The sequence below is a fragment of the Citrus sinensis genome, chromosome 6 (genome assembly GCF_022201045.2).
Source record: "Citrus sinensis cultivar Valencia sweet orange chromosome 6, DVS_A1.0, whole genome shotgun sequence".
Lineage (NCBI taxonomy): Eukaryota > Viridiplantae > Streptophyta > Magnoliopsida > Sapindales > Rutaceae > Citrus > Citrus sinensis.
The window spans coordinates 18,422,784-18,446,615 of NC_068561.1; the positions used below are offsets into that span (position 1 = coordinate 18,422,784).

The 23,832-nt window shown below is 35.2% G+C and overlaps 4 protein-coding genes across 11 annotated transcripts; 3 read left to right on the forward strand and 1 right to left on the reverse strand.

Moving 5' to 3' along the window:
- Positions 1-467: 467 nt before the first annotated feature.
- Positions 468-5,619, reverse strand: LOC102626811 (uncharacterized protein At2g24330-like). Of its 2 annotated transcripts, XM_052443564.1 has the most exons (7): positions 5,362-5,619; positions 4,816-4,858; positions 3,852-4,117; positions 2,709-2,853; positions 2,348-2,457; positions 1,529-1,943; positions 468-1,388 (listed from the first exon to the last, which is right to left on the reverse strand). In XM_052443564.1, exons 3-7 carry the CDS (start codon positions 4,092-4,094, stop codon positions 1,030-1,032), a joined length of 1,272 nt encoding a protein of 423 aa, XP_052299524.1. In that variant the 5' UTR covers positions 4,095-4,117; positions 4,816-4,858; positions 5,362-5,619; the 3' UTR covers positions 468-1,029. The 2 variants fall into 2 exon arrangements, with proteins under 2 accessions (XP_052299524.1, XP_006481284.1); XM_006481221.4 differs by lacking the exon at positions 4,816-4,858 and having other exon boundaries at positions 5,362-5,618.
- Positions 5,620-7,465: 1,846 nt separating this feature from the next.
- On the forward strand, positions 7,466-12,296 carry LOC102627280 (uncharacterized protein At2g24330-like). Of its 4 annotated transcripts, none has more exons than XM_006481224.4 (7): positions 7,466-7,814; positions 8,441-8,536; positions 9,208-9,478; positions 10,364-10,508; positions 10,692-10,801; positions 11,240-11,666; positions 11,798-12,296. In XM_006481224.4, exons 3-7 carry the CDS (start codon positions 9,224-9,226, stop codon positions 12,037-12,039), a joined length of 1,179 nt encoding a protein of 392 aa, XP_006481287.1. In that variant the 5' UTR covers positions 7,466-7,814; positions 8,441-8,536; positions 9,208-9,223; the 3' UTR covers positions 12,040-12,296. The 4 variants fall into 4 exon arrangements, with proteins under 4 accessions (XP_006481287.1, XP_006481285.1, XP_024955810.1 ...); XM_006481222.4 differs by having other exon boundaries at positions 7,468-7,814; positions 9,204-9,478; XM_025100042.2 differs by lacking the exon at positions 7,466-7,814 and adding an exon at positions 7,858-8,199.
- A 393-nt stretch (positions 12,297-12,689) lies between these two features.
- LOC102627957 (uncharacterized) lies at positions 12,690-19,855 on the forward strand. Of its 3 annotated transcripts, none has more exons than XM_006481225.4 (12): positions 12,690-12,840; positions 13,085-13,178; positions 13,271-13,353; positions 14,691-14,766; positions 14,887-14,954; positions 15,741-15,825; positions 16,264-16,385; positions 16,497-16,580; positions 18,341-18,487; positions 18,700-18,808; positions 18,910-19,029; positions 19,346-19,855. In XM_006481225.4, exons 2-12 carry the CDS (start codon positions 13,091-13,093, stop codon positions 19,417-19,419), a joined length of 1,056 nt encoding a protein of 351 aa, XP_006481288.1. In that variant the 5' UTR covers positions 12,690-12,840; positions 13,085-13,090; the 3' UTR covers positions 19,420-19,855. The 3 variants fall into 3 exon arrangements, with proteins under 3 accessions (XP_006481288.1, XP_015386797.1, XP_006481289.1); XM_015531311.3 differs by having other exon boundaries at positions 12,728-12,840; positions 13,049-13,178; XM_006481226.4 differs by having other exon boundaries at positions 12,778-12,840; positions 13,089-13,178.
- Positions 19,856-20,423: 568 nt separating this feature from the next.
- LOC102624785 (DUF724 domain-containing protein 7-like) lies at positions 20,424-23,796 on the forward strand. 2 transcript variants are annotated; one of them, XM_052443110.1, is made up of 4 exons: positions 20,424-21,246; positions 21,511-21,914; positions 22,144-22,222; positions 22,816-23,796. In XM_052443110.1, exons 2-4 carry the CDS (start codon positions 21,912-21,914, stop codon positions 23,406-23,408), a joined length of 675 nt encoding a protein of 224 aa, XP_052299070.1. In that variant the 5' UTR covers positions 20,424-21,246; positions 21,511-21,911; the 3' UTR covers positions 23,409-23,796. The 2 variants fall into 2 exon arrangements, with proteins under 2 accessions (XP_052299070.1, XP_052299071.1); XM_052443111.1 differs by having other exon boundaries at positions 20,434-21,246; positions 21,511-21,852.
- Positions 23,797-23,832: the final 36 nt, after the last annotated feature.

The following is a 23,832-nucleotide window of genomic DNA, read 5'->3' on the forward strand; positions in this document are numbered from 1 at the left end:
AAAAATTATAAAAAAAAAGCTTATTAAATTTCAACCGCACTCCTAAACTAGCCCTAAATGTTATGACGTCTTATTCAAACAATTTATTTTAATTAGTATGTAATATTGAAAATATTATTCAATTAATTTTTTACAATAATATTGAATATTAAATATTAAATTTAACAATGAATAATATAATTTAAAAATAATATATCATTCAAATAGTTGTTTTTACTTTATTAAACTAAATTTAACATAATTTTATCGACATTATACAAATAAAAAAGTACTATATAATTTAGGATAATCCAATCTAATCTAACTTCAAAGTTAAAAATCCAATTCAATATAACATAAAAAAATCCAGTTCGATCGAACATAACCTTAGATGCTTACCTCTCCCCTTAAGAACGAAATTTCTCACCGACTCAAGTACAAAGATAATGCCAAATCCGGGGTCACGCATCTAATTGTAGAGAATGTGCTAATAAATAACTTGCTACTAATATTAATAAATTAACCAAAATTGATTGAAAAACAAAATTGTTTAAAGAGCCAATAAACCATCGTGGCACCCATGCAGTAGGTATTAGGTGCCTAAAGCTGTACAACACGTCGACGGTCCTCTGTCATAAAATGTACATAGCATCGTTACAATACAATCACAAATTCAAGCTACAGAAAAAAGTTACGTTTCCACATGGTGAGCCCAGCAAGTTCATATGGTCGTATATGAACTCTCTTTGATCAAACGTCCTCTGAAATCTTCACATTTTGGTCAACATCCACGCTTTAGTTCACAACGAGGCATATAATTGTAAGCACAAATCGTTATGGTATCATGTTCGATCCATGTACAGTCTATGATTAAAGGTTATGTAATCACTAAGCAAACAAGATTTTCCATATGAAAAATATTGCTTCTGAAACAAAAAGAAGCAAACCCATCAAATCCAACAATCAACACCCAAACGAGAAATACTGAAAGCCCATACTTGTCATAAAGAAAAACTCAGTGCAATAAGTAGTTCAACACCAGTCTACCTTTCAACTAACCATATCAAGTGAAGCAACTTTTTCAGCTTCCTCAGTTCCCAGACCCTCTCTGACAGGGCTATTACTTCCACATATGCTACCACTCAAAGGACTAGTAGTAGCATTGTTGACTGAATCTGCTGTCAAGGTGCTCATATTAGGTGAACTAGAACTACAACCAGCAACATGCTCTTCTGATACCTTCGGAGGCGGATTAGAAATAGAACCAGAAACAAGCTCTTCTAACTCTTTCGGAGGCAAACTAGAAATAGAACCAGAAATGTGCCCTTCTGATTCTTTAGGCCTATTCAGGGCATTGCAGTGTGGACAGTAATATGTAATATATGGGAAATCCTCCTTCCTAGCAAGACCTTCGCACATACAACAAAAGAAAAAATAGTTTTCTTCAATCCCGATCATTTCATAAACAACACAATTGATTTTGGGGTCGTGCATGTGATTTCATCGTTAAGCAGTAAGAGGGTAGGAATATCCTTTCTAACAGACTCACCATTATGCATATGGCAGTTGCCACATATAAGAGCATAAGATTGTGAAGGATCGTCTCCAACAAGTATTGCTGCAATTCGAGCAATCCATCCTCCGTCATGCATGGTAGACACCTGGGGATAGTGATGATTCACAACAAGTTGATTATGCTCAGGACCCTCGCTCCCAAAGGAACTAGAGGTTTCTTCATCAGAATGATGCAATGGAGTGCTACCAGCACCACCAGATCTGGGCTGCAATTGCTTTCGATTTCGAAGACCGCTAGATGGCATAACCTCGACATCATTGCTATTCCCCAGTGGAACATTGAAATTAGATTCATCCCCCACAAACACATTCAAACCAGAATCTGCGCCTAGCTTGGATGCCAGGACTGTTGCAGCGGCAGCTTTTGCCGCTGGGTCAGGATCATACCTCTGTAAAATAAAGCTTGTGCTAAGTACAATTCCAAACTTTTTTTAAGAATGAGTCGTGCATTCGGAAATTAAAAAAAAAAAAAAAACTCCATTCATTTCTTTTTGATGAGGCAATAACCACTTCCATCAGCAACTAACACCCTTTATTCATTACAGAAACCATATCATGGTAACAACTCTTAAACTCATTTGATGTGACCAAAAAAAAAGAATTCTACAAAATTGCACAATATTGTCTAAGACTCTTAGCAACCAATTCAAAACAACACAAAGGGGTAAAACAAAATCTTAAGAATCGAGGCTTACATCTCAAGCTTTATATTACACTTAAAAGCTTAAACAGACCGATGGGACCTGAAAGAGGATTCTATAGAACACCTACAAGAAGTTTCGCGAATAATTACCTGAATGAGCTGTTGAGTAGTATAATAATTTGTCCTCTCTTTGAGTTCATCAATTTTGGCTTTCCTCTCAACCCGAAGCCTTTCTAGAGTTTTCTGGTCCTTGCGATCACCTAAAAGCATCAGATAAAATACAAGTTGATAAATAGATCTATCCTCTTAAAGCCACCATATTTGTTTGGGTTTTGGGTGGGGTGGGCGGTGTGGGGGTAGTTTAGGGTGAGTGCGTGTTCAATTTCTTTTCATAGAATGTAGACATGATAGTCGCTATCCAAATTTAATCAAGGAAGATGTCAGGCAACCAGTGAGATAAATAAAAATATTGCAATAAATTAAAAAAAGTTCTAAAGTTCAAAGCACACACACATCCTGTTGAAGCTCACAAATGCTGAATAAGCAAGTGCAGATAAACCAGGCAAAAGAAATATGGGTAGAACTTGAAGGGCCCTCGTCTTCCAATTTAATTCCATTGATCTTGTTGTCATGATAGCATAACCAACCGCAATAACCTGAAAATTGATACCATTTAAGGGAATTTATTAAAATATAGATAACAATAGCAACAAGCATCCAGTAAAAGAATTGTGGTTGGGCCTACACATGTTTAAAAGGATAAAATGATGAGGCCACTATACTCAAACCTTCAAACCAAATATTCTGGTACCAAATATGTCAAATATTAAAGAGAGAAATCTAAGCAGGTGGCAGGAGCCAAAAAAAAAAACATAAATTTGAGAACGGTAACGAAAAATATCTAAGCAGTGGTCAGAAGGAAAGAAAATCAAGATAGTCAAACTTAAAGAAGTTTTGAATGCAACAGATTGACATTTCTCTGTCAAAAGACGTATTGTAAAATAGAAAGAATGTTCAAATCACTGGTTTGCTCTAACTCTTGCACCCTAAACTCATCTGCCAACCAAAAATTTGTTAAAAAAGCAACGAAAACTAGGTAAACTTTTTCACTCAGCATGGAAATAAAATTCTCTGGCCAAAACTTGCAAAATCCAACTGTAATGGTCATTCATGTATGTAAAGACATCTAAAATGTTAGAAAACACAAGCAGACATCATACAATTATAAGCTCCACCACAGTCATTTATTTCTAAGGAAATTTACTTATTTATGATCAGAAACAATTTGATGCATGCAAAAGAGAATCTTTTAGTGGTCATGACTAAGTTCTCTCACTGTCTCAGTGGCTTGCTAACAACATTGTTATAGGTCATCGGAGACTCACTATACTCATAAAGGAATGCATCATCATCTGGAATTACACCAATATTTTAACATTTTGCGCTATGAAAATGAAACCAATGATTTGATCAAACCACCCCCCAACCCTCCTGAAATAAAGATAAAGGACATAGGCACTGCACGTCTGCACCACCTAAAATGCCAAGACTAAGTGATAAAAAGAGAAAACGTAAAAAGTTACAGTGGGAAGAAACAATGTATGGTATGTACTTTATCCAAAATGCCAAGACTTAGTGATAAAGGAGTAAGCACCTCAAAAACAACAGTGAATATGATAAGATGCCTAGACATCCTCCTCCAAGTCTGGGATCTCCTTTTCACTCGAGCAAGAATAGCAGCTTCTTCCTTAGAAATGTATTGCAATCTCTTCTCAAAATCATCACCCTTTAGTCTAAAGATACCATTCCAAAGACGAGAAATGATACCCTTACGCTTCTTTTCAACTGCCTTGGAATCTTTTTTTTCACTTTCAGTAATGCACTTGTCTTCTACCATTTCTTATTTTGCTTTACTTCCTTCTGCAAAAGTGAAAAAAAAGCTAAGCATCTATAAGTTGGTAATGCAGCTAAATAAAATTCAAATTACAATCAATATCAGAACCAAACAGGAAAATCCTTCAGACATGATCATTAAACTAATGGCAACCAGTGACATAACCACTGTTAACTATTTATAGGTGAGAAACGACCAGTAAGAAATAAAAATCAGTTACTTAAATGACAAAGCTTTATTATGAGATGCCTATGTAAGAAGATAACAATAATCTCGTAGATTTCCCTTCTCCATTGTTCATATGAACTAGCTAAATTTGAATCCAATTCATGGGTATATTTTTATGTATTTAAGGCTAATTATCTGTTCAATGGCTCTTTAGAACAACAAAGACACAGCAGTTAAAAATGGTGCTTTTCAATACAATTTATGAGATCACTGTCTAAAACCAGACATCATAGAGCAATATAAATGCTGCTCACCTGGTCCCATGCAAGTCCTAATTATCATCAGCTAATATTTATTATTTATTCATTTATCACAGAGTAAAGGCAACAAGCACTGCATCATAAATAATAATTTCCAGGTATCGGGAATAGTTCAGCGTTCAACAGATCAGACATGACAATTTTTGTATGAAGTAGTTAAAGATAGATTAAGATAAAAAGTATCTTAACAGCCTTCTCTTTCTCTTAATCAGACCCACATAGTAAGCCAAACTTACAGATGATCCTATTGATGCCCGAGCTCAAAATTATTCTGTGACCCTACATTTTATCAATCAAATCAGACTACTTTTCAAATAAAAACGGAAGTAACAATTCCCGTAACGGATTACAGAACATAGGATAATGAGCATATCACAACGAACAAGAGATACATAAAAAAATTTGCACAATCCTCAATAAGCTAATACTGGAGCCAATATGCTGTAAAACATGAAAAATTTCATAGCCAGGAGCAGACTAAAATATCTGAATCCATAAATGGAAGCTGTTAAGTAAACGCAACTTAATTTGAAATAATGCCGGAATTCAATTCGTTTTCGGTGTTTAAAGGTGCACAATCTTTCTGAGCTACTTTCAGGAAACACAAGTGATGCAGGCTCTATTTTTGTTTTTTTTTTAAAAAAAATAGATAGATAAAAAAGGCAACAGACATATAAGAAGCAAACGTGATCGGATCCTCTACTAATTGCCTGTTCAATTGGATTATGAAAAATAAAAAGTCAAAAATGATTAAGTTTAACGCTAGAAATCTCATAGCTAACCTGAATTAAAGATAGTATGTTTGGGAGGAGCGACGATCAGAGGTCGAAAGGTTCCAGCGCGAAGAGCAAAACGATTATTGAAGATTTCGTGTGGAATGGTTAAGTCACCGTTTGAATCGCACGTGCGAAGTGAGATCTCACACGAGGGAAAATGTATAACAGCTAGTTACAGTTACAGAGGAAAGAAAGAGTCGATTGACAGTGGACTGTGGAGAAATTGGTATCTCGGAGGTTGGGCTTCGTGTGGATTCAGCAACTTAAACAATCATGACGTTTCAACTATAGAAGGCAACCAATGGCCGGGGTTGGCCTTTAATGGTTTTCGAATTATTTATTTTACCGATGAAATTTGAAAGATATGGGTAAAAAAAAATTAATTTAGAATTTATCATTCCTCTACGTCTTTGAAAAAATAAATTAGGGTAATTTTATTTTATCTGAATGGATTTGGAGATGTCGATTTTTTTTTTAATATATTAAGATCACAATAAAGTGTAAACCAAGATTTTAATTTTGGCAGTGAAACAAATCTGCCAGATTTTTCCATAAACCAAACAATCATACGATGAAAGCAATGAAATAGAAAATTGCAAGCAATATAAATATTATGATCCAAAACACCTAAATTTAACAAATATGACGACAATAAAAAATAGTTCAACTAGTATGACTGATTTATAAAGAAAATATAAAATTATCCTACATTGTTGAACTACTCAAGTTTGGTTGGCAAGTTGAGAAAATTATTATCGAAAATCACTACGCAAATTTTGCTCAAAACTCTATCTATAATACATAAGTAATGTAATAAAAGAATAAATAAATCATAAACCCCCAACGGTGTAAATAATCTTTAAATTGTCATGATACTTTAGACTAAGCGTGATTTTAATGCGGAAAGAGGGGTATTTTACTTAAGTTATCCAATTGCCATAGTCATGTGAAATAAAATGAAAAATAAAAATGTTTTTTTGCCTTTACTTATCAAATTAGAATGGTAAAAGTTTTCGGTGTCCTGGTAATATAGTTTTGAGATAAAACGAGTCGTGAATAATACAAATAAGAATAAAGTTCTTCTCAAAAAAAAGAAAAGAATAAAGTTCGTTAATCACTTTTACCACTAAGGTTGTTAATTGTTTTTAACCAAGGAGAGGAGACCGAAGGTTGTTAATTGCTGAATGCTTGCCAATATGATGAATCTTCGCTAAGGTTAGCTTTTAGATCAATTTTACTGAAACCCCCTCGTTTATATTCTAAACAGACTCAACTCCCTACGGTTTCAAATTTCATCAATAAGACCCCATTTGCAAATTGAGATGATCACTCCCTTAGATAAATAGAATTGATAAACTTTGAAGAGTTAAATTATATTATAAAACTATTACAGCAAAAGTTACAAGTGATATTACTACAAGGAAAATGTGAGGTGGAAGAAATTGAAAAGAACAGAGAAAGATAATTATTTATTGGCCTTTATTAAAAGACATGAAAAATTATACAAGATATAAACATACTGTTAAAAATATGTTTATAAATACATCGGCTCACTCCCTTTTTCTCTCTATTGACATCCATACCAATTATGAACTCGAGGCTGTTATTAAAACTGAGGGAGGATTGACGAGAAATAATGTAATTTGTAAAAGAGTAAGATTATTTAAAGAGAGTGATAGTAAACTTAATTATAAACTCACTTAATTACATTTATTGTTACTTTGTTAGTTTTATTTATAACATTAAATGATATGACATTCATAATTGATAAATTTTCACAAGTAAAGTAATTGTATTATCACATCACCTATTTAATGAATGCCATATTATGAAAAATGAAATTTTATGATGTTTGCTACTATTCAACTCCTATTATTACTGTTTTACTTTCGAGTATTTAAAAAAATTACTTAGAAAGTCCTCCAAGAACCTGTCCTAGTGATTTACAAGTAATTTTATTCAATTAAGTGCTCCAGTGTCAGGGAAATAATAGATTAAAAAGTTGATTTAAGATTTACCCCCCCTAAAAAAAAAAAAAAACAAAAACAGACCTGCGGGGCTATTATTCATAAAATTTGAAACCATAAGGATATATACATAAGGTGTATCCGTGAAATTTCTCCTCTAAACCAAAAGCCTGATAAAGGAATCATCATAGGCCCGTAATCGTATGCATTTGCATAAGGGCGATTAATCATTTAATCATATTGGCAAATCACAACTGCAATCCATTCTCACCATCTCGCCAAAAGCTCTGAAATCACCCTTATCTCTCTCCCTCCCGCTTTGAAACTCTCTGTTGATCATTCTCCGCCAACCGTGAATCGTCGTTTGTTTTCTGATAATTTTTGTTTTTTCACTTCCGGAGTCTTTTGTAGAAACAAGTGCGCGTGCTGATGTTAACTTCCAGGGTCAAAATCTTGGTTTAAAACTCACTCGATTCCAAATCAACAACTCCGGTAAAGTTAATTTCCTCTTATCGGTGCTTGCATTTTTATTCCTTTTCTCTTAATTTGCGGAGTAAATTCGATTTTCCTGAATTCGTGTGTTGTTGTTTCTCTGCGAAAGTATGCTAGAAACGAGAGTGAGTGAAATTTCAAAAGGATAAACAAATATAACAAATACTTTAGTTCGTGAAATATGAATCGACACGAAACCCAACCTTCAAGAAACCAATGCATTGTCTCCAGAGTATTCGACTCTCCCTCGTGTGAGATCTCACCTCGCACGTGCCATTCATCAATTCAAAGTTCAAACTCCAAACGGTGACTCCACCTGCGTCTTTCCTCTTTAATACATTTCTCGTACCGATCGATCTCCGATCGCTGCTTCTCCCAATTTCAGGTTGTTGGTTGTTTGCTTGGTTTGACTTCAATCTGTTTTTGTTTTGAAATTTTTCAAATAGCCACATAATTAGTGTACGGAGGGTGCAGTTGCTGCGGCATTCTTGTTTGCTTCTTACGTGTCTGCTGCTTCATCCATATATGAATCAAACAATTGTCCGTTATTTCTTGGTCTTCAACATTCATTTCTACTTTTGAATAAAATTTTTGAAATTATTATTTGGTTTGATTAAATAATGCAGGGCACTTGGTGATCTTTGAGCTCTGGCATCAACAGGATTGCCTGGAAGTTACGCTCATTTGCAGGTCTAATTGAGAGAAAAATAAAGGCAGTTGAGGTACTTTGCCTAGATAACAAAAGTTTCATGCTGTTCTGTTGATTGCTGAACCATTCCCAATACATGGCTGTTGTTATTTATGTTGGTGTCGTGCTTTTATGCTTTTACTCTGTTAAAACTGAATAAATAATGAATTCTCTCCGTTGATTTAGTTTATTTATATATATTTATAATTCTTTGTCATATGTAGTACTGTCCTATGCTTTGGTATGAATTATATATATATATATATATATATATTATGTCATTCCATTTTTTCCTTTTTTTTTTTGCCTTTTTATTATAATACTTTGAATTGAATTTGGCTGCCAAATATCTACATTTGGGATTTAGGACTTGATTGTTTCAATGATTTGATTATTTCTATCCAAAAGCAACAATTTTTGCTTTCAGAATCTGTGTTTTTGTTGATGTAAAGAGTCTTTGAATATCGGTAATGCAGTATATTATGTTGTATGAATTGTGGGAAGCAAATGATTCTCTCTCTAACTTGTGGGAACTATTTTTTCTGAGATGCTGTGGGAAGCAACTGAATATATTGTTGTTGTAGTTAGGTTACTGGTTGCTGTTAATTTCATATTTTTGTGATGAAATTTCCTAATTGCTTTTCATATTCATTGTAATCAATTGTTATGGTTGCTTAGCTTTTCTTTATTTTTTCCACAAGGAAGTGGAGCAAAAGAAGAAATGGCAGAGGACAAAAGTGGTACTGAAAGCGAAAATAAAGATTCTGCTGCTTCTTCAGCAGTAGTAGGAAAGAAGCGCAAGGGTATCATTTCCCGAATTTGGAATGGTATCTTTAGATTAAAGAGGGATGATTTTGAGAAGAGATTGCAGTACATTTCTAAGGAAGAAGCTGCCGTTCTTGCTAGGATGAAAAGGAGATCACAGACTTGGAGGAGGCTGACCAGGCATCTTATTATATTCTCTGTTATTTTTGAGGTGCTCTTTGTTTTATCACTTAAGCGTTGACATTTTGGATGCAGAGCTTTTTTGGTCAAATCATTTGGCTTCATTTTCATAGCTAGGAATGTATAAATTTGCTGCAATGCAAACTGATAATACATTTCTTTATGAGTAATACAAGCCTCTGTTGAGCAATAATAGTTTCTTTAGCGAGCCATTTAGAGAAGTTAGACATGATCGTTGCATTTTTTGTCCTCTGCATGCTCAGTATTTTAGAACTCAAGTTATTTGTTGTTTAGAGAGAGAAAAAAAAAGTTTAAGTTATTTGTTGTTTAGAGGGGGGAAAAAGTTTCTTAGAAATAAATTACAGAGAAACAACTGATAGCTGTGTATTGTCTGCCTGTGTTCTTTCAACATTTGAGATTGCTGCATAGGCATGAATGCTCACTACAGTTTATTATTGCAAGTTTGGCCAGAGAACTTTACTTCCATGCTGAATAAAAATTTTACCTAGTTTTCATTTCTTTTATAAGAAATTTTCCATTGGAAAATGAGTTTAGGGTGATGAGTGGAGGGAGCAATGTTTTGGATGTCTGTTGTATTATACAATATGCCTTTTGACAGAGAAGTGGCACTCTGTTATGGTTTCAAGACTCCTAACTATCATGATTATATTTTTTTTTTCTGGCTCCTGCTTAGATATTTTTAACTACACTTTCCTCCTTCGTTCTGCTTGGAACTTTTTCTTTCATATCTGAAAAAATAAGAAGTGGATGATTTTCATTACAATTTCAGAGCATGTGGCTTTATCATTTCATCCTTTTCAAAATGCATAGGTCGACTACAATCCTTTAACTTGATGCTTTCTAATCTTTTCAACTTAATTTTGAATAATTTACCTTAAATTATAACAATTTTCAGGTTATTGCAGTTGGTTATGCTATCATGACAACAAGATCAGTAGATTTAGATTGGAAGATGAGGGCACTACGAGTCTTGCCTATGTTTCTTTTGCCTGCTTTGTCTTCTCTTGCTTATTCGGCATTTGTGAGCTTCACGAGAATTTGTATGTGGTTTTTAACTGTAGAAATGTCTTTATTGGAATCATGTTAAAATGTTATTTCTTATTTCTCCCTCTCTTTGATTTATTGGTGCCTATTAAAACTTGTATGCTACCATAATGGCTTAATATGGTGGCTATATGAGGACAGGTGCCCTAATTAAGCTGTATTTTATCTGATGTTTATAGGTGATCGCAAGGACCAGAAAACTCTGGAAAGGCTTCGAGCTGAGAGGCAAGCCAAAATTGACGAACTTAAAGAGAGGACAAATTATTACACCACTCAACAGCTCATTCAGGTAATTGTTCATGATCTTTCTTCTAGGTGTTCAATAGAATCCTCTTTCAAGTTCTGGTTGTCTCAAGTTTCAAAGAAAAGCTCTGGTTGTCTGTTAATGTTTTGAAGTCTACGCAAAAGCTTGAAATGCAAGCCTTGATTAGGTTTTCTTATACACCCCTTATGTTGTTTCATGTTGGTATCTTAGACTATGTCAAATAAGTTTGAGAATTTTATGGTAAAAGTCTATGAGAGATTAAGGACATTGTTACTGGTGGAGATGTTTGTTGCCTGGCCAAAAGAATGAGTGAACTGTAAGCTTTCATTTGTTCTGAAGCAGTTTTTATTTTTCTTTTGAAAGCATATAGTGAGGTTAAACAAAAAGTGGAGTTTCTTTGCAAATGCAAGACATTTTATTTCAGTGAATGTGAATTTTACAAGCATAAACTCTATTATGCAGAGGTATGATCCTGACCCAGCGGCAAAAGCTGCTGCTGCAACTGTACTAGCATCCAAGCTTGGTGCTGATTCTGGCTTGAAAGTTTATGTGGGAGATGAATCCAAGCTCAATTTCCCAGTTGGGAAAAGCAATGATGTCGAATTTGTGCCATCAAGCGGCCTTCGAAATCGAAAACAATTGCATACCAGATCCAGTAGTGCAGGAAGCACTCCAGTGCATCATTCTGATGAGGGAACCGCTCCCCATTCAGTCAGGAGTGAGGATGCTCAAACTTCTGAGCATAATCAACTGGTTGTCAATCATCACAATCCTCAGGGATCTAACACACATGACGGAGGATGGATTTCTAGAATTGCAGCACTACTTGTGGGCGAAGATCCTACACAATCTTATGCTCTTATATGTGGCAACTGCCATATGCATAATGGTGAGTCAACTTATACTCTTCTATAATGCAGCGACTTGCAACCGACAATCAATTATTTTCTTTGTTAATGTGGCATATTCGTAGAAAACGTTTTTTCTTAAGTTATTTTTATTGTTTCATTTTTTGTCCAGGACTCGCTAGGAAGGAGGATTTTGCATATATTACTTATTACTGTCCACACTGCCATGCCCTGAATCGGCCAAAAGAATTGGAAGAGCATGTTTCTGGTTCTGTTTCTGATTCCCCTAATATGAGCTCCTTAACAACTGATTTAACGAACAATGCCGGCAGTCCTTTGAGTGAAAGCGTACGCCCAAGTAATAGCCCTGAAACAGAAGGGTCGGGAATTGAGGAAGCTGAAAAAGTTGATTAATTTAATATGTTTAGTTGTAAGATAGATACTAGTTTGGAGATGATACTTGGGTGAGATGATTTTCTTCTGCATGGATGTGTTGTCAGTTTGCTTCTTGTTTTGCTCAAAAGCAAGGAACTATTGACATTTCATACGGATTTTTTTTTTTTGTTAATAGAATCTTTGGATAACCTCATCGGAGACTACCTATATTTTTTCCCTTCAATCATTCATGATGTCATAATTTGATTATGCTTCCTAATTAAATGCCTTCTTTAGCTGTTGAGTGATTTAACAAACAACAGGTAACTCCAGGTAATCCTAGATTTGGAGGTACTTTAATTATTTGAGCTGTAAAAAATATTGCAATCCATGTTAATCTAAAGTTCTAAAAACACGTGTTTGTGATAATTCATCTTGAGTAATGCTATGCTTATTTAAAACTTAATTGAGATATGCACTATTTTAATAATTAATAATAAAATCAATTAGTATCAAATACTTGCTTATAATTTATTCACGGAAAATTAAACATTCCAGGTAATTAACTTACGGATAACTGAGACAATTTCTTGGATTACGGTTATGGGTGATTCTGTCGCTGAAACTTTAGGGGTATCTATAGGCTTACGAAAGTTTATGGACTAAAGTGGATTATTTCAAAAGGTCCAAGGGTAAAAATGGATTTAAGGCACAATAATAAAAGGGAGTTCATTGTAAAACCGTAAGGGTGCACTCACCGGATCTTTAGTATAATATATTGAACATTCTGGCCTGACCCGGTCATCAGAACGGAAAAGTCTCTTTCGTCTGTCTCATTAGGTATGAATTTATATAATTTACGAAATTTTGTCACGTAATGGTTCTAGGTTTCATCCAAAGCGATTCTGATTCGATAATTTTTCTTCATCTTTGATGCATTTACTTGTCTGCCGCATCTAAAACGAATTATTATTGTAATTAATTTTTTTTTTCATATTATTCAACTTTCTTATTGATTGATATGCATGTAATGTAACTGGCTGTTTAGAGTTTTCTTGTTTTCGCTGAAATTGTTAATATAAAGGAAGCGATGGGCCTGAAGCAAGCTTTGAAGAGCCTTGATGCATTTCCTCGAGCAGAGGAGCACTTGTTGCAGAAAACTCAATCTGGGGCACTTGGTAAATCAATCTTTTAATAATTTTCTTGTGAGTTGTTGAATTTGATTCCAGTTAATAGGCTGATTTTTCTTTTTCCTTTTGAAATCTTGTAGTCTCCATTATTGGTCTCGTCATTATGGCCTCATTGTTCATGCATGAACTCAGATATTATATTACCACATATACAGTTCATCAGGTATGCACTTTCTTCTCAGCCGCGTGTGTCACAGATACATTTATATGAAATTTCCTAAAAAGTAAATAGGTAACTACAGGACATTAGAATCTATTACATTCTTAATTCCTGATAAATTCTCTGGAAGCAGATTTTCTCGGATTAATGAACTCCTTGAAAGCGTATTAAGTTTATAAATCCTGTAATGATAGACTGTTAATGAGAATTTTGGAATCTTGTTTTCTTACCGAGCAATGGAAAGTTGGGATCAAACTAAAAGCTAAATTGTTAGGATTTCGCTGGCAACCAATCAATCTTAAGGGAGAGAACTTAATGACACTAATCTGGCTGTTGGCTTCTCCATTTGAAGCTACATTTCTCTGCTTTGTTCTTCGTGGTACTTAATGTATTAGTTGCCTTTTTTTGTTTTTTTTTTTTTGGGGGGGGGGGGGGGTTGTGTCCTTCAACCAGGTGAAATACTTTTTTTGAGTTCTCAGTATCCTAATGTACTTCTACCTATTGTGGGTACATGATGGTTTTTTGGGTTTCTTGCTTAATAATATATTTATATTTATTATATGTGACAAGCTGATGGTATATTGAAACATATCATACATCAGCCTGAAATTCCTAGAATTTTCAGGGAAGAATGAAAAATATCAGTAGAGCTGCAACAAGTCTTAATGAAAATGGAAGATGTGACTCCATTATTTTGGAACTTGGATACACTGTACAGGCTGCAACCTGACACAACTATAGTCTTTTATATTTTTATTCCAATCAAGTACTGAACAAGTGATTTTCTCTCTTAATGTTGCTTTTTTTTTACCAAATTCCTTACAAAAAAAAAAAAATTGCTTGGAGGGATTATTCTAAATAGCTTGCCTTTAGTCCAAAGCCTTGACATCGCATCTAAAAGTTGAAAACCGACAGGCTTGGTTTTGGGGGATGGGAGGGGTGGGTGAGGGATCTGCTGTGTGTACTAGTGATTGGTTTTACAAGACTTCTAAACAGTAGGCTGTCCTTGAGTGAATTAGAGTGCAAAGATTTAGAAGTTAGCAATTTATTGGTCCCAAAAAAAAAGATTGAAATAAACTCATTAGTGAGGTAGCACATGACCAGAAAATATTCTCGAGTCAAGTGGCGATTATCTCATATTAGCCCTCATGTCTTAGGTTTTGTTTGTGAGATAATTCCGTATCAATAATCTCAATAATAGAGGTTGAAATAGGGGTGGGTAATTGAGTCGTAAGCAATTGTTTTGCATGACTTACGAGCATATAAATGAAATGAATTGACTGATGAAAGTTTCTTTTAGTTCTTTGGAGAAAAGGGTTGACAAATCATGTTTTTGGCAGATGTCTGTAGACTTGAAGCGTGGAGAAACTCTTCCAATTCATATAAACATGACATTTCCTGCCTTACCTTGTGATGGTTAGCATCTATGCTTTCTTCTTTACGAGTCCCTGGTTGCACATTTTTCGTTTTACTTGTCTTTAATTATTTGCCATAATGAACTACAAAATGACTTACTTCACCATTTTTTTTTCCCAGTGTTAAGTGTTGATGCTATTGACATGTCAGGCAAGCATGAAGTAGATCTTGATACAAACATATGGAAAGTAAGACAACACCTATCTTACAAAAATTTTTATCAGCTAATCTTTGCTAGTTTTAATTGGTCTTATGTATATTAAATAATTTTCTGGCTGTCTCTCTTCAACAAACGTAGGAATAATACTAACTTTTGGAGAGAACTAGGCCTTTCTATTCTTGTAAAAGGATTTCATTTAGCTCATACCTCTTTGAGTGAGTAGAATACCTCCCATATTCCTTCCATATATATTTTAGATTAGTTGATGGATTTTCTGTTATCCTTTTTTTTTTTGGGGGGGGGGGAGGGGCAGGGGGCATGCCAATGAGGTAAGAGAGTAGTTTGAAGATAAGGATAAATTTCATTGAGTACAATATTGCAGCATAATTGGTATTTGATAGGGCTACCCAGATGGTGTGTTGAACGATAAGATTTTTAACTAAAAGGTCCAAAGTTCAGATTCCTCTTAGTACCACCTATTATGTCGGTTTTCTTGATAATTGAAGGTTATATGATCTATCAGCAATCGTTTGTTTCAGATATGGTGTCCATACACAAGTGGGGCCTAAGGTTTTCAGGGGATTGAGAATAAGTATTTGGGGATGATGTAGAGTCATGACCATTTGTAATTTATCTTCTTATACTTTAGCTACATTTCTGAGTGTTTATTTTCAGAAAGAACTTTAATTATGTTCCTGTCTGATGGAATAGGTGATTGCACTCTTTCTCTCTCACTCACTGCAAGGGAGCTTGGTAGATTATTATTCATTTTACTTTTTTGGTTGTCCTGCTAACCAGATTGAGCTTTCTGCAGCTTCGCCTGAACAGTTATGGCCATATCATTGGCACTGAATATTTGACTGACCTTGTGGAAAAGGAACACGAAGAACACAAGCATGGTATATTTCCTGAGGAATCATACATTTAATTGTTTGTCTGAAGGGAATTATTATGCTTTTGAAATTATCTTTTGCTTTAATATGGACAATCCAATGTGTTCAATTTTTTTTTTACCTTTTTCCATTTTCTATCACATTGTACAAGTTTCTGTTGATGCATAAACTCTAAACTGCCCAAATTTAGAATAGGCTAAATGTTTTTCTGCCAAAGTAGTGGGTGCTGTGCTGAGCTTTGACAATAGTTACAGTTACATCTACATCTACTGGGCACAAATGTTTACTTTGTTGGAGTTCTGTCTTTCCTACTGCTTTATGATTCCTCCGCTAACAAAGACAACGATCAAGTTGCTATTTTTTATATTGTTGTTTCAGGCTTTGTACGTTTTAGGGGTAGTTTGTATGTTAAAATGGTTAATATCTCGTTAGTACTTTGATCAGATCATAATAAAGATCATAAAGATGATATCGATGAGAAACTTCATGCATTTGGCTTTGATGAAGATGCTGAAAATATGATTAAGAAGGTGAAACATGCATTGGAAAGTGGAGAAGGATGTCGGGTATTACCAATTCTACTTTTTCAATCATTTTAAGATTTAAAACTAGTCGTAGGCTTTTAATTGTTCTTGAGGGAACAAAATCCAAATACACAAGTTTTATACTTTATGCAGGTTTATGGAGTTTTGGATGTCCAACGTGTTGCTGGAAACTTCCATATATCAGTCCATGGATTGAACATCTATGTTGCACAAATGGTAAGTAGCTTTCGTTCTGTGTTTTATTCTTATGTCATTTAGTGTAGAGCAAAATGCCAAGGATTGACATAGTTTATGCTGATTTTCCACCCTGTATTAATTTATTAGGATTACTTCCTATTGGGATTTGGAATTAGCAATAAATTGTTTGGTTGGAGTTTCAGCATTTCATTGGTGATTCAAAATTTCGGAACGCTGGAAATTTTTAACTATTCCAGTTATATTAATCAAGTTTAAGAACTCAGATGTTGAATTTGAGGATCAATAATGTTGAGACCCAACCGAACTCAAATAAGACTAGTTTGTAAGTATTGAAGGTTAACAATACGGATGTTCTATGTTGTTTTCCCCTTTTGGAGTATTTTCCTCAAGTTTTGACTATGGCGATGTTGATGTTAATGTCCAAGTTTAACAGACTGTTCAAAATTGGTGTAAAATTATATAAAACATGAGTCTAAAAGATTTTTATTCCAGTGAGGCTAACACCTCTAACTTGTCTTAGAAGTCATTTCCTCTTACTGGTGGAATCGTCCAATCTCAAGCAAGGGTTTTAAAGATTAGAAAGTGTTTTGAGTCATTTATCTTATAGTTTATTTGATTTTGGAAATACTATAGCTTGGGATCTGGGTCTTATTTTGAGTTTTGCATGAATTGATGGATCTTCATGTGGAGAGTTTATTCACTTGTAGTTGTGTTTTCCAAAATTTTTCCAGGCAGAATTAATGTCCATGCATATTTCTGTATCATTAACAGAATTTTCTGGAGTTGATTTTATAAGAAGCTGAGTTTGTTTTGAGTCTTTTTTCATTGCTTTGTTCTTATTTTTCCTCTCCTTCGTAAGCCCTTCAGTACTTGTCAGTTGTCATCATATAATAAACGCCAAAATTCCTTTTGTCCTTTCTGAAACGTAAAATAGAAGAAGCTCAAATCCTATGCTGATCTCTGCTGATCTGTCGTTGGGCAAAATGTTACTACGTGACCTTTGTAATTTTGAATATTTTCTGCTAATTAGGTACATTACCAATTCTTCTATATTCTTAACCTTAGAAGTACAAGCACAAAAATTGCATGACATGGTGAGCAAGGAATTTGTTTGTTGCTTCACAGCCATAGCAAATCCTTGAATCCAAAGGTTTCATTGATATGGGTGACATGTCTCATAAATGCTTTTTGATACTCTTAAGTTCTTGGTTTAAAATCTTTTGGCGAAATCTATGGTGAGACATATAGTTATAAGATAGACTTTTAGAAAGCATAGTTTAGGGACTGTGACATAGTCTTTTGCATTTTCTAGATATCTTTGTACTTAGGTAAAAACATGAGAAAATTACTTTTCTCTCAGTGGGAAAATTTCAGTAGCTTAGGCCCTTTGCCCTTTCCTATTGAGGCTGGAAATTTGGCAAAAAGAATTTGAACCTCTGAAGCAAGTTTGAAGAAATCCAGTGAATTATTTTAAAGCTGTTTCTACTGCCAGTTTCTTGGATCTTAAAATGACAGCGTGTGTTGCGAGTACTAGTTGGTTCAATTAGTAAGATGGCTTTGGGTGGTAGAAGAGGTTTGGGTTTTAACCCTGTTCGGATCAAGGTCACAAAAGGGTTTGATTTACATCTATCTTCACTATTAGAATTTAAAATTAAAAAGTAGGATGTGCTAAATCAGTGGAATTACTCTGGTATTTTACAATGTTTGGTTACACCTTATATAGTCTTTTCTAGTCCGCTGCATCTTAAGTATCTTCACTTCTTCTTCACTTCTTGCAGATTTTCGGGGGAGCAAAAAACGTAAATGTAAGTCATGTCATTCATGATCTATCATTTGGGCCAAAATATCCAGGAATTCACAATCCACTGGATGGGACGGTGCGGATGCTGCATGATACAAGTGGAACATTCAAATATTACATAAAGGTCTGGCCCTGGTTTTGCTGTTGATTTAGTGACAGAGTAGTGATCTTAGATTTAATTCTCAGTTGTGACATATCCTACACAATTCTTGGGGGGCTGATTTTCCTTGATCAAGGCATATACATCCATTGACCTAAAACAAAATGCATATATTTTATCTTTAGTGAGCTTTTCATTGTGGCTTGTCCTGAAATTCTCTTTTTATTGGGTTGTAGATTGTTCCTACTGAATACAGATACATCTCCAAAGACGTTTTGCCTACAAATCAATTCTCTGTAACAGAATATTTTTCCACAATTAACGAGTTTGATAGGACATGGCCAGGTTGGTTGCCATCGTGATCTATGTTGGGTTTGTTTTGTCCCTTTCTTTCTTGTTCTTGTTAGTCATAATCTTCTTCTTTTTCCTCTTTTTCTTTTGTGCAGCTGTATACTTTTTGTATGATCTATCCCCAATCACTGTGACAATCAAAGAAGAACGTCGCAGTTTTCTCCATTTAATCACCCGACTTTGTGCAGTATTGGGTGGTACATTTGCTTTAACAGGTTTGTGTCTAATAGTTATTCATTCAAGACATTGCTCATTTCATGGATTCAGGATGTCAAACTTGAACCGCTAATGACAATTAAACATTGCAAAATTTAAATATTCATGGCTGTTTTGATCTTCTACATACTTTGATCTCTTGATAATTGACAAAATTTAATGTTCCTTCAAATTTTACTTTCTAGATTTTTGGAATCTTTTCAACCTGCTAAACTTTCCCGTCATCACATGATAGGCTTTGGCCATTTTGTTTCTCTTAATTTTGACCTATCATACACTTTAATCAATTAAAGAATGATATCTTTGTTTTCACAGGAATGCTAGATCGTTGGATGTACAGGCTACTTGAGGCACTGACAAAACCCAGCGCTAGAAGTGTACTCAGATAGAGTTGGGACTTTATCATTATATAATATACTCACACATGCCACCTCTGAAATATTGTCAATTTAAGCAAGATTGTAATTCCAGTTTCAGTATGCAGCCTTGACTAGAGTTAGGCCCTTTACGGCTTGCAATATTTTTAAATTTTGTTTACTCCACCAGCGATTGATGTGTTGTATTTAATTGGTTACCTTTTTGTTATATTAAGTCTTTTTGGTAGTGTCACAGTTCTTATTTGCCCAAAAAAAAAAAGGGTCATTAGTTGCAAAAGGAAATTGTACATGTGAGATTTTATGGGGACCCAAAATTTAGTAGAATCTAACCATGATGAACCGTTTGCAGTGGTTGGTGGTAAGGTCTTAAGCAATTTTTCATGAGCAACTCTTGTATCTTGGACGTAGAATATGAGAAATCAGCAAATGATTCAATCTGTTTAGTTTGCTTTTTGTGTACAGTAGTTGCTTAATATAGACTACAGTGAAGCTAGCTATCTACGGAGCATGCTTCAAAGATTGGAGCTAACTGTAAAAATAATTCAGCAACCGGTTTCAGAAGAACTTACAGAGCATGCTTTTCATTCAGTCATTTTACTGCAAAAGTCTATTAACAATTTTAACTTCTCCTTGACTCCACCAGGCGGAGTTGAGCAAATAATCTCATGATGCATTGAGTTTTTATGTAGGCATTATGCGCCGATCATGGCGAAGCCAAATGCTCTCAATTATTCAAGCCAATGTCTTCTTTTCAATTTCTTCAAGTTCTAGTGGTGCGAGAACACAAACAACAGTAGCAGGCTAGGAAGCTGTCGGTTGAGGGCTCGGAATTTAGTGTTTGGCATCTTTTTGGTGAGTTGTGGTTCTTCACTCATCAAGTCACCCCCCGATTTAGGGTCTGATGGGGCGGACCCATGGTCCGGATCAGTGTGACTCGAAAAGATTTTTTTTTGGGGGGGGGGGGGGGGGGGGGGGAGAAGAGAGAACATGAGCAACAAGAAAAGTAAGGCATGCCATGAGAAGATGTCATTTTTTCCTACAAACGTGTGAAGTTGCCACCATCAAAGTAGTCCAAGTTTACAAAATCATTGAAGATGTCTCACTTCAATAAACAATTTTTTATACGACTTTAATAAATCATTTGAGATTTCTATCTAACACTTTAATAAATAACTTCCAATGCATTGCACTATAATATAGGACACGAAACCGTAGAGAGAGATTGACGGTTCCATTGAGAAATGTACAGGTGCAGCTTTACTTTACTCATTGTGACCAGATAATATGAAACTAAAAGGGGAAGCTGGAAATGTCGTGATTGATAATTTCATATCCTCGGAAGCAGCCAGCTGAAGCTGATCATCAAACATCAAAAACAAAAATGGCATGCAGTAGTAGAACTAGTAATGCAAATGCTTATCATTTTACAAAGGGTTCACTGGTGGAAGTGAGCAGTGATGCAGTTGGGTACCGTGGTGTATGGCACCAGGCCAAAGTACTCAAAAGAACAGGCAAAAACGCCTTTTTGATAAGAGTACCAGACGTTGCTTTCTGAAGATGGCACGGAGCCGTTGGTGGAGACGGTTAATTCCGTTTTATTTAAGGCCCTTGCCTCCTCTGGAGCCTGATGATGATGATGGTAAGGAATTTGAAGCGAACGACGTCGTTGACGCATTTTGGCTGGATGGATGGTGGGTTGGTGTTGTTGTCAAAGTATTAAATGCAAAGACTTACTCTGTGTTCTTTGATGATCCTCCTGATTTGCTTGTGTTGAAGCGCTCTGCTTTGAGGCCTCATTGGGATTGGGTTGGTGGCCGTTGGGTTCGATCCCAAAATAAGGTTATGTCCTTTCATTTGCGTTGCACGTCGTTTTAATTGAAAATTTTTATTGTAAAATTAATGTTTGTGTCGATTAATTTTTAACTTCTGCATGTTTGGTCAAAGTTTCGTGTTTTATTGCATGATGGGTTGTCTAGGACCAGAAGCATGACATTTTGTCTTGAGTGTGCCCTGATTCTGGAGGAGCAGCACCTGCTAATTACATATACATTTGGTGCATGCATAGGCACCCATTGACAATCTCCCTTATTGCATCTGTTTCAGGAAGTCTTGCAAAAACAGTTAATTTATTCCCTCGGCTATGTTAACAATGCTAAAGAACCTATGGCATTTGATAATATTTGTGGTGTGAAAGAAAATGCTTTAGTGATGGCAAATAGCTCAACAGAAAGTCAGATGGAGATGAAGTTGTCAACTCAGGGCACTGAAAACTCAGATTTGTTTGCATTGACCTCAAGTGGAAGGACATTGAGCAGGGCAGCCTAGCAGTTGATGCTACATTTTCTCGCCCTGTTAAGAAGTAAAAAGGACCAAGTGCAGACACAGATTTGTTTCTCAAGGCATGTCAGCTAGGATCAACGCTGCCCTTTGAATTACCACTTGCAGGTTCTGCCACCTCATCTCTTGCTAGACACTCAAAACAACTGGTAGCCTTCAGTTAGTTTATGGTAAAACCGATAGTGGACATCACTTTCATTTTATGATGTTAATAATTTTTGCGAATTTTGAAGTAATAAGAGTTTTGAAACCACCGAATCATATCTCTATCTAGTTTTTGTTGGCTGCTAAGTTGCTGCTAAATATAGATTTGATTAGAGACATGGAGTGTGGGATATTTCTGTATTTGTTTATTCCCCATGAAGTTCTGTTTGTCCTTCGTTCTTTCTTTGAAATCAGGTAATACAACAGAAAGAAGTGGGATCTGTCAGTCAGAAGGAGAGAAAGAGAGGAATGCCACAGAATTCCTCAGTTAAAGGTATGAAGCTCTAGACTTTATTAGATAATTTTTGGCTTAAGATTGCTGACTTTTTATCCAATAATACATGATCATAATTATACATAAGGAGTGGAATGAAGATGGAGGTAATGTTCATGAAATGGTTATAATGGATTATGCAACTATTGACGTTGAATTGCTTAAAATCACAGGAGAGTCTACAGGTATGATGTTTGAGGGCCTCTCAACCAAAAAAGCTTAGTATCTTTTCTCTTTAGGGATGGAACTGATTCTATATCAAAACAGCTACTTCAAATTTTAGACATTTTTGGCCTTTTGCAGGAAAAAGTTCTTCCTTTGTGATTAGTTGATTGTTTGGGCTATAAAACACCAGAATAGACAATTCTATCTCATACCAGCGAGCTTAGTCAATTTCAGCATGTGCCAAAATTTAAAATTGTCATTTTTTGTTACAATTAACAACAATTGTAGTGCAAATTGCTTGGTATAAGATAAAAGCAATGCCACCTCCTTTCTCACTAAAATAAATAACGGTGAGAAGCTGGTCATTTCTGATTGATTAACAAGAGAGGAAGTAGATATAAGATCTAATGTTGGTTTTTCACTTCCAGGATTTGTCAATAACGGTGATGCTGTCAACCAGTGGAATGAGATTAATGGACGACTTGAAATTTCAACAGAATGTGCTGTAAATGCATCAACGAGTAATGAAAGTACTCCGGAAGAGAATTGGAGCTTGCCTTTTGTTAAGCATTCATCGATACTGAGAGCAATTGAACCAATGGGAGTATTTCAAAAAATGCCTCAGAAGCCTCACTTTAATCTTTTAGACGGAAGTAAAGATATGTATCTTGAAGGATTAGTAACTGGCTACATGTTAACTTTTGCCAACGTCGTAGAACAGACATCCAAGTTACAAGTCAGTGATCCAACGAGCATCTTTAATGGCATGTTTGAAGCACTTCTCAACTTGGAATCGCATGGGTTTGATGTTAAGACTGTACATAGTTGTCTTTCTGAGATGCAATCAATTAAAGAAAAGCATGAACAGCTTCAAGAACAGTTGCTGGAATACGAATGTCATATACTTGAGCAGACTAGTGAGCAAAGCAAGATTACAGTAGAGTTAGACCATGTTGTTAAAGAGATAAAGATGTTAGAAGAAAGCAAAGCAAAGCTTACGTCTGCAAAGGAGCAAAAATGAATCTGAGATTGCTGCATCCAAGTCTAAAGTTGATGTCGGTAACGAAAACATTCAGAATGCTCAGCTTGATTTTGAAAGTGTAGCTGTTTGCCTTGGTGACTGAGGAGTACTATTTTTGTACTCTTAAGGGGTTCTGCCGAGCTTGATGACTCACGATGGGAGAAGATTTATCAGAGGAGGTGATACAATGTTGAAGAACAAAAAGCGTAAATTGGATTCGTGCGAGTCCCTTTTATGCAACCATTATCAGTATCTTTTGTTTATGCCTTCCTGTGTTATACGAAGAAGATTTTTTTTTTTTTTTGGTTTTGTTTATCCTTCTGTTTGATAAAGTGATGAGTTGATAACAACATATTTATTTACATTTTCATTGGTATTGAATCCCGGATGGGCATCTCGGTATAAGTATTAGCATTGGACAAAA

Bases quoted from the DNA above. Each gene is read 5' to 3' on its own strand.
- LOC102627957 (XM_006481225.4), top strand. From the start codon at position 13,091: ATGGGCCTGAAGCAAGCTTTGAAGAGCCTTGATGCATTTCCTCGAGCA. The intron at 15,826-16,263 runs GTATATTTCCTG...TACTTTGATCAG, and splicing joins ACACGAAGAACACAAGCATG to ATCATAATAAAGATCATAAA. The intron at 18,809-18,909 runs GTTGGTTGCCAT...TCTTTTGTGCAG, and splicing joins GTTTGATAGGACATGGCCAG to CTGTATACTTTTTGTATGAT.
- LOC102626811 (XM_052443564.1), bottom strand. From the start codon at position 4,094: ATGGTAGAAGACAAGTGCATTACTGAAAGTGAAAAAAAAGATTCCAAG. The intron at 2,854-3,851 runs GTGCTTACTCCT...ATCAATTTTCAG, and splicing joins TATTCACTGTTGTTTTTGAG to GTTATTGCGGTTGGTTATGC. The intron at 1,389-1,528 runs GTGAGTCTGTTA...GTATGTGCGAAG, and splicing joins CAACTGCCATATGCATAATG to GTCTTGCTAGGAAGGAGGAT.
- LOC102624785 (XM_052443110.1), top strand. The intron at 22,223-22,815 runs GTATGAAGCTCT...TTTCACTTCCAG, and splicing joins ACAGAATTCCTCAGTTAAAG to GATTTGTCAATAACGGTGAT.
- LOC102627280 (XM_006481224.4), top strand. From the start codon at position 9,224: ATGGCAGAGGACAAAAGTGGTACTGAAAGCGAAAATAAAGATTCTGCT. The intron at 9,479-10,363 runs GTGCTCTTTGTT...AACAATTTTCAG, and splicing joins TATTCTCTGTTATTTTTGAG to GTTATTGCAGTTGGTTATGC. The intron at 11,667-11,797 runs GTGAGTCAACTT...TTTTTTGTCCAG, and splicing joins CAACTGCCATATGCATAATG to GACTCGCTAGGAAGGAGGAT.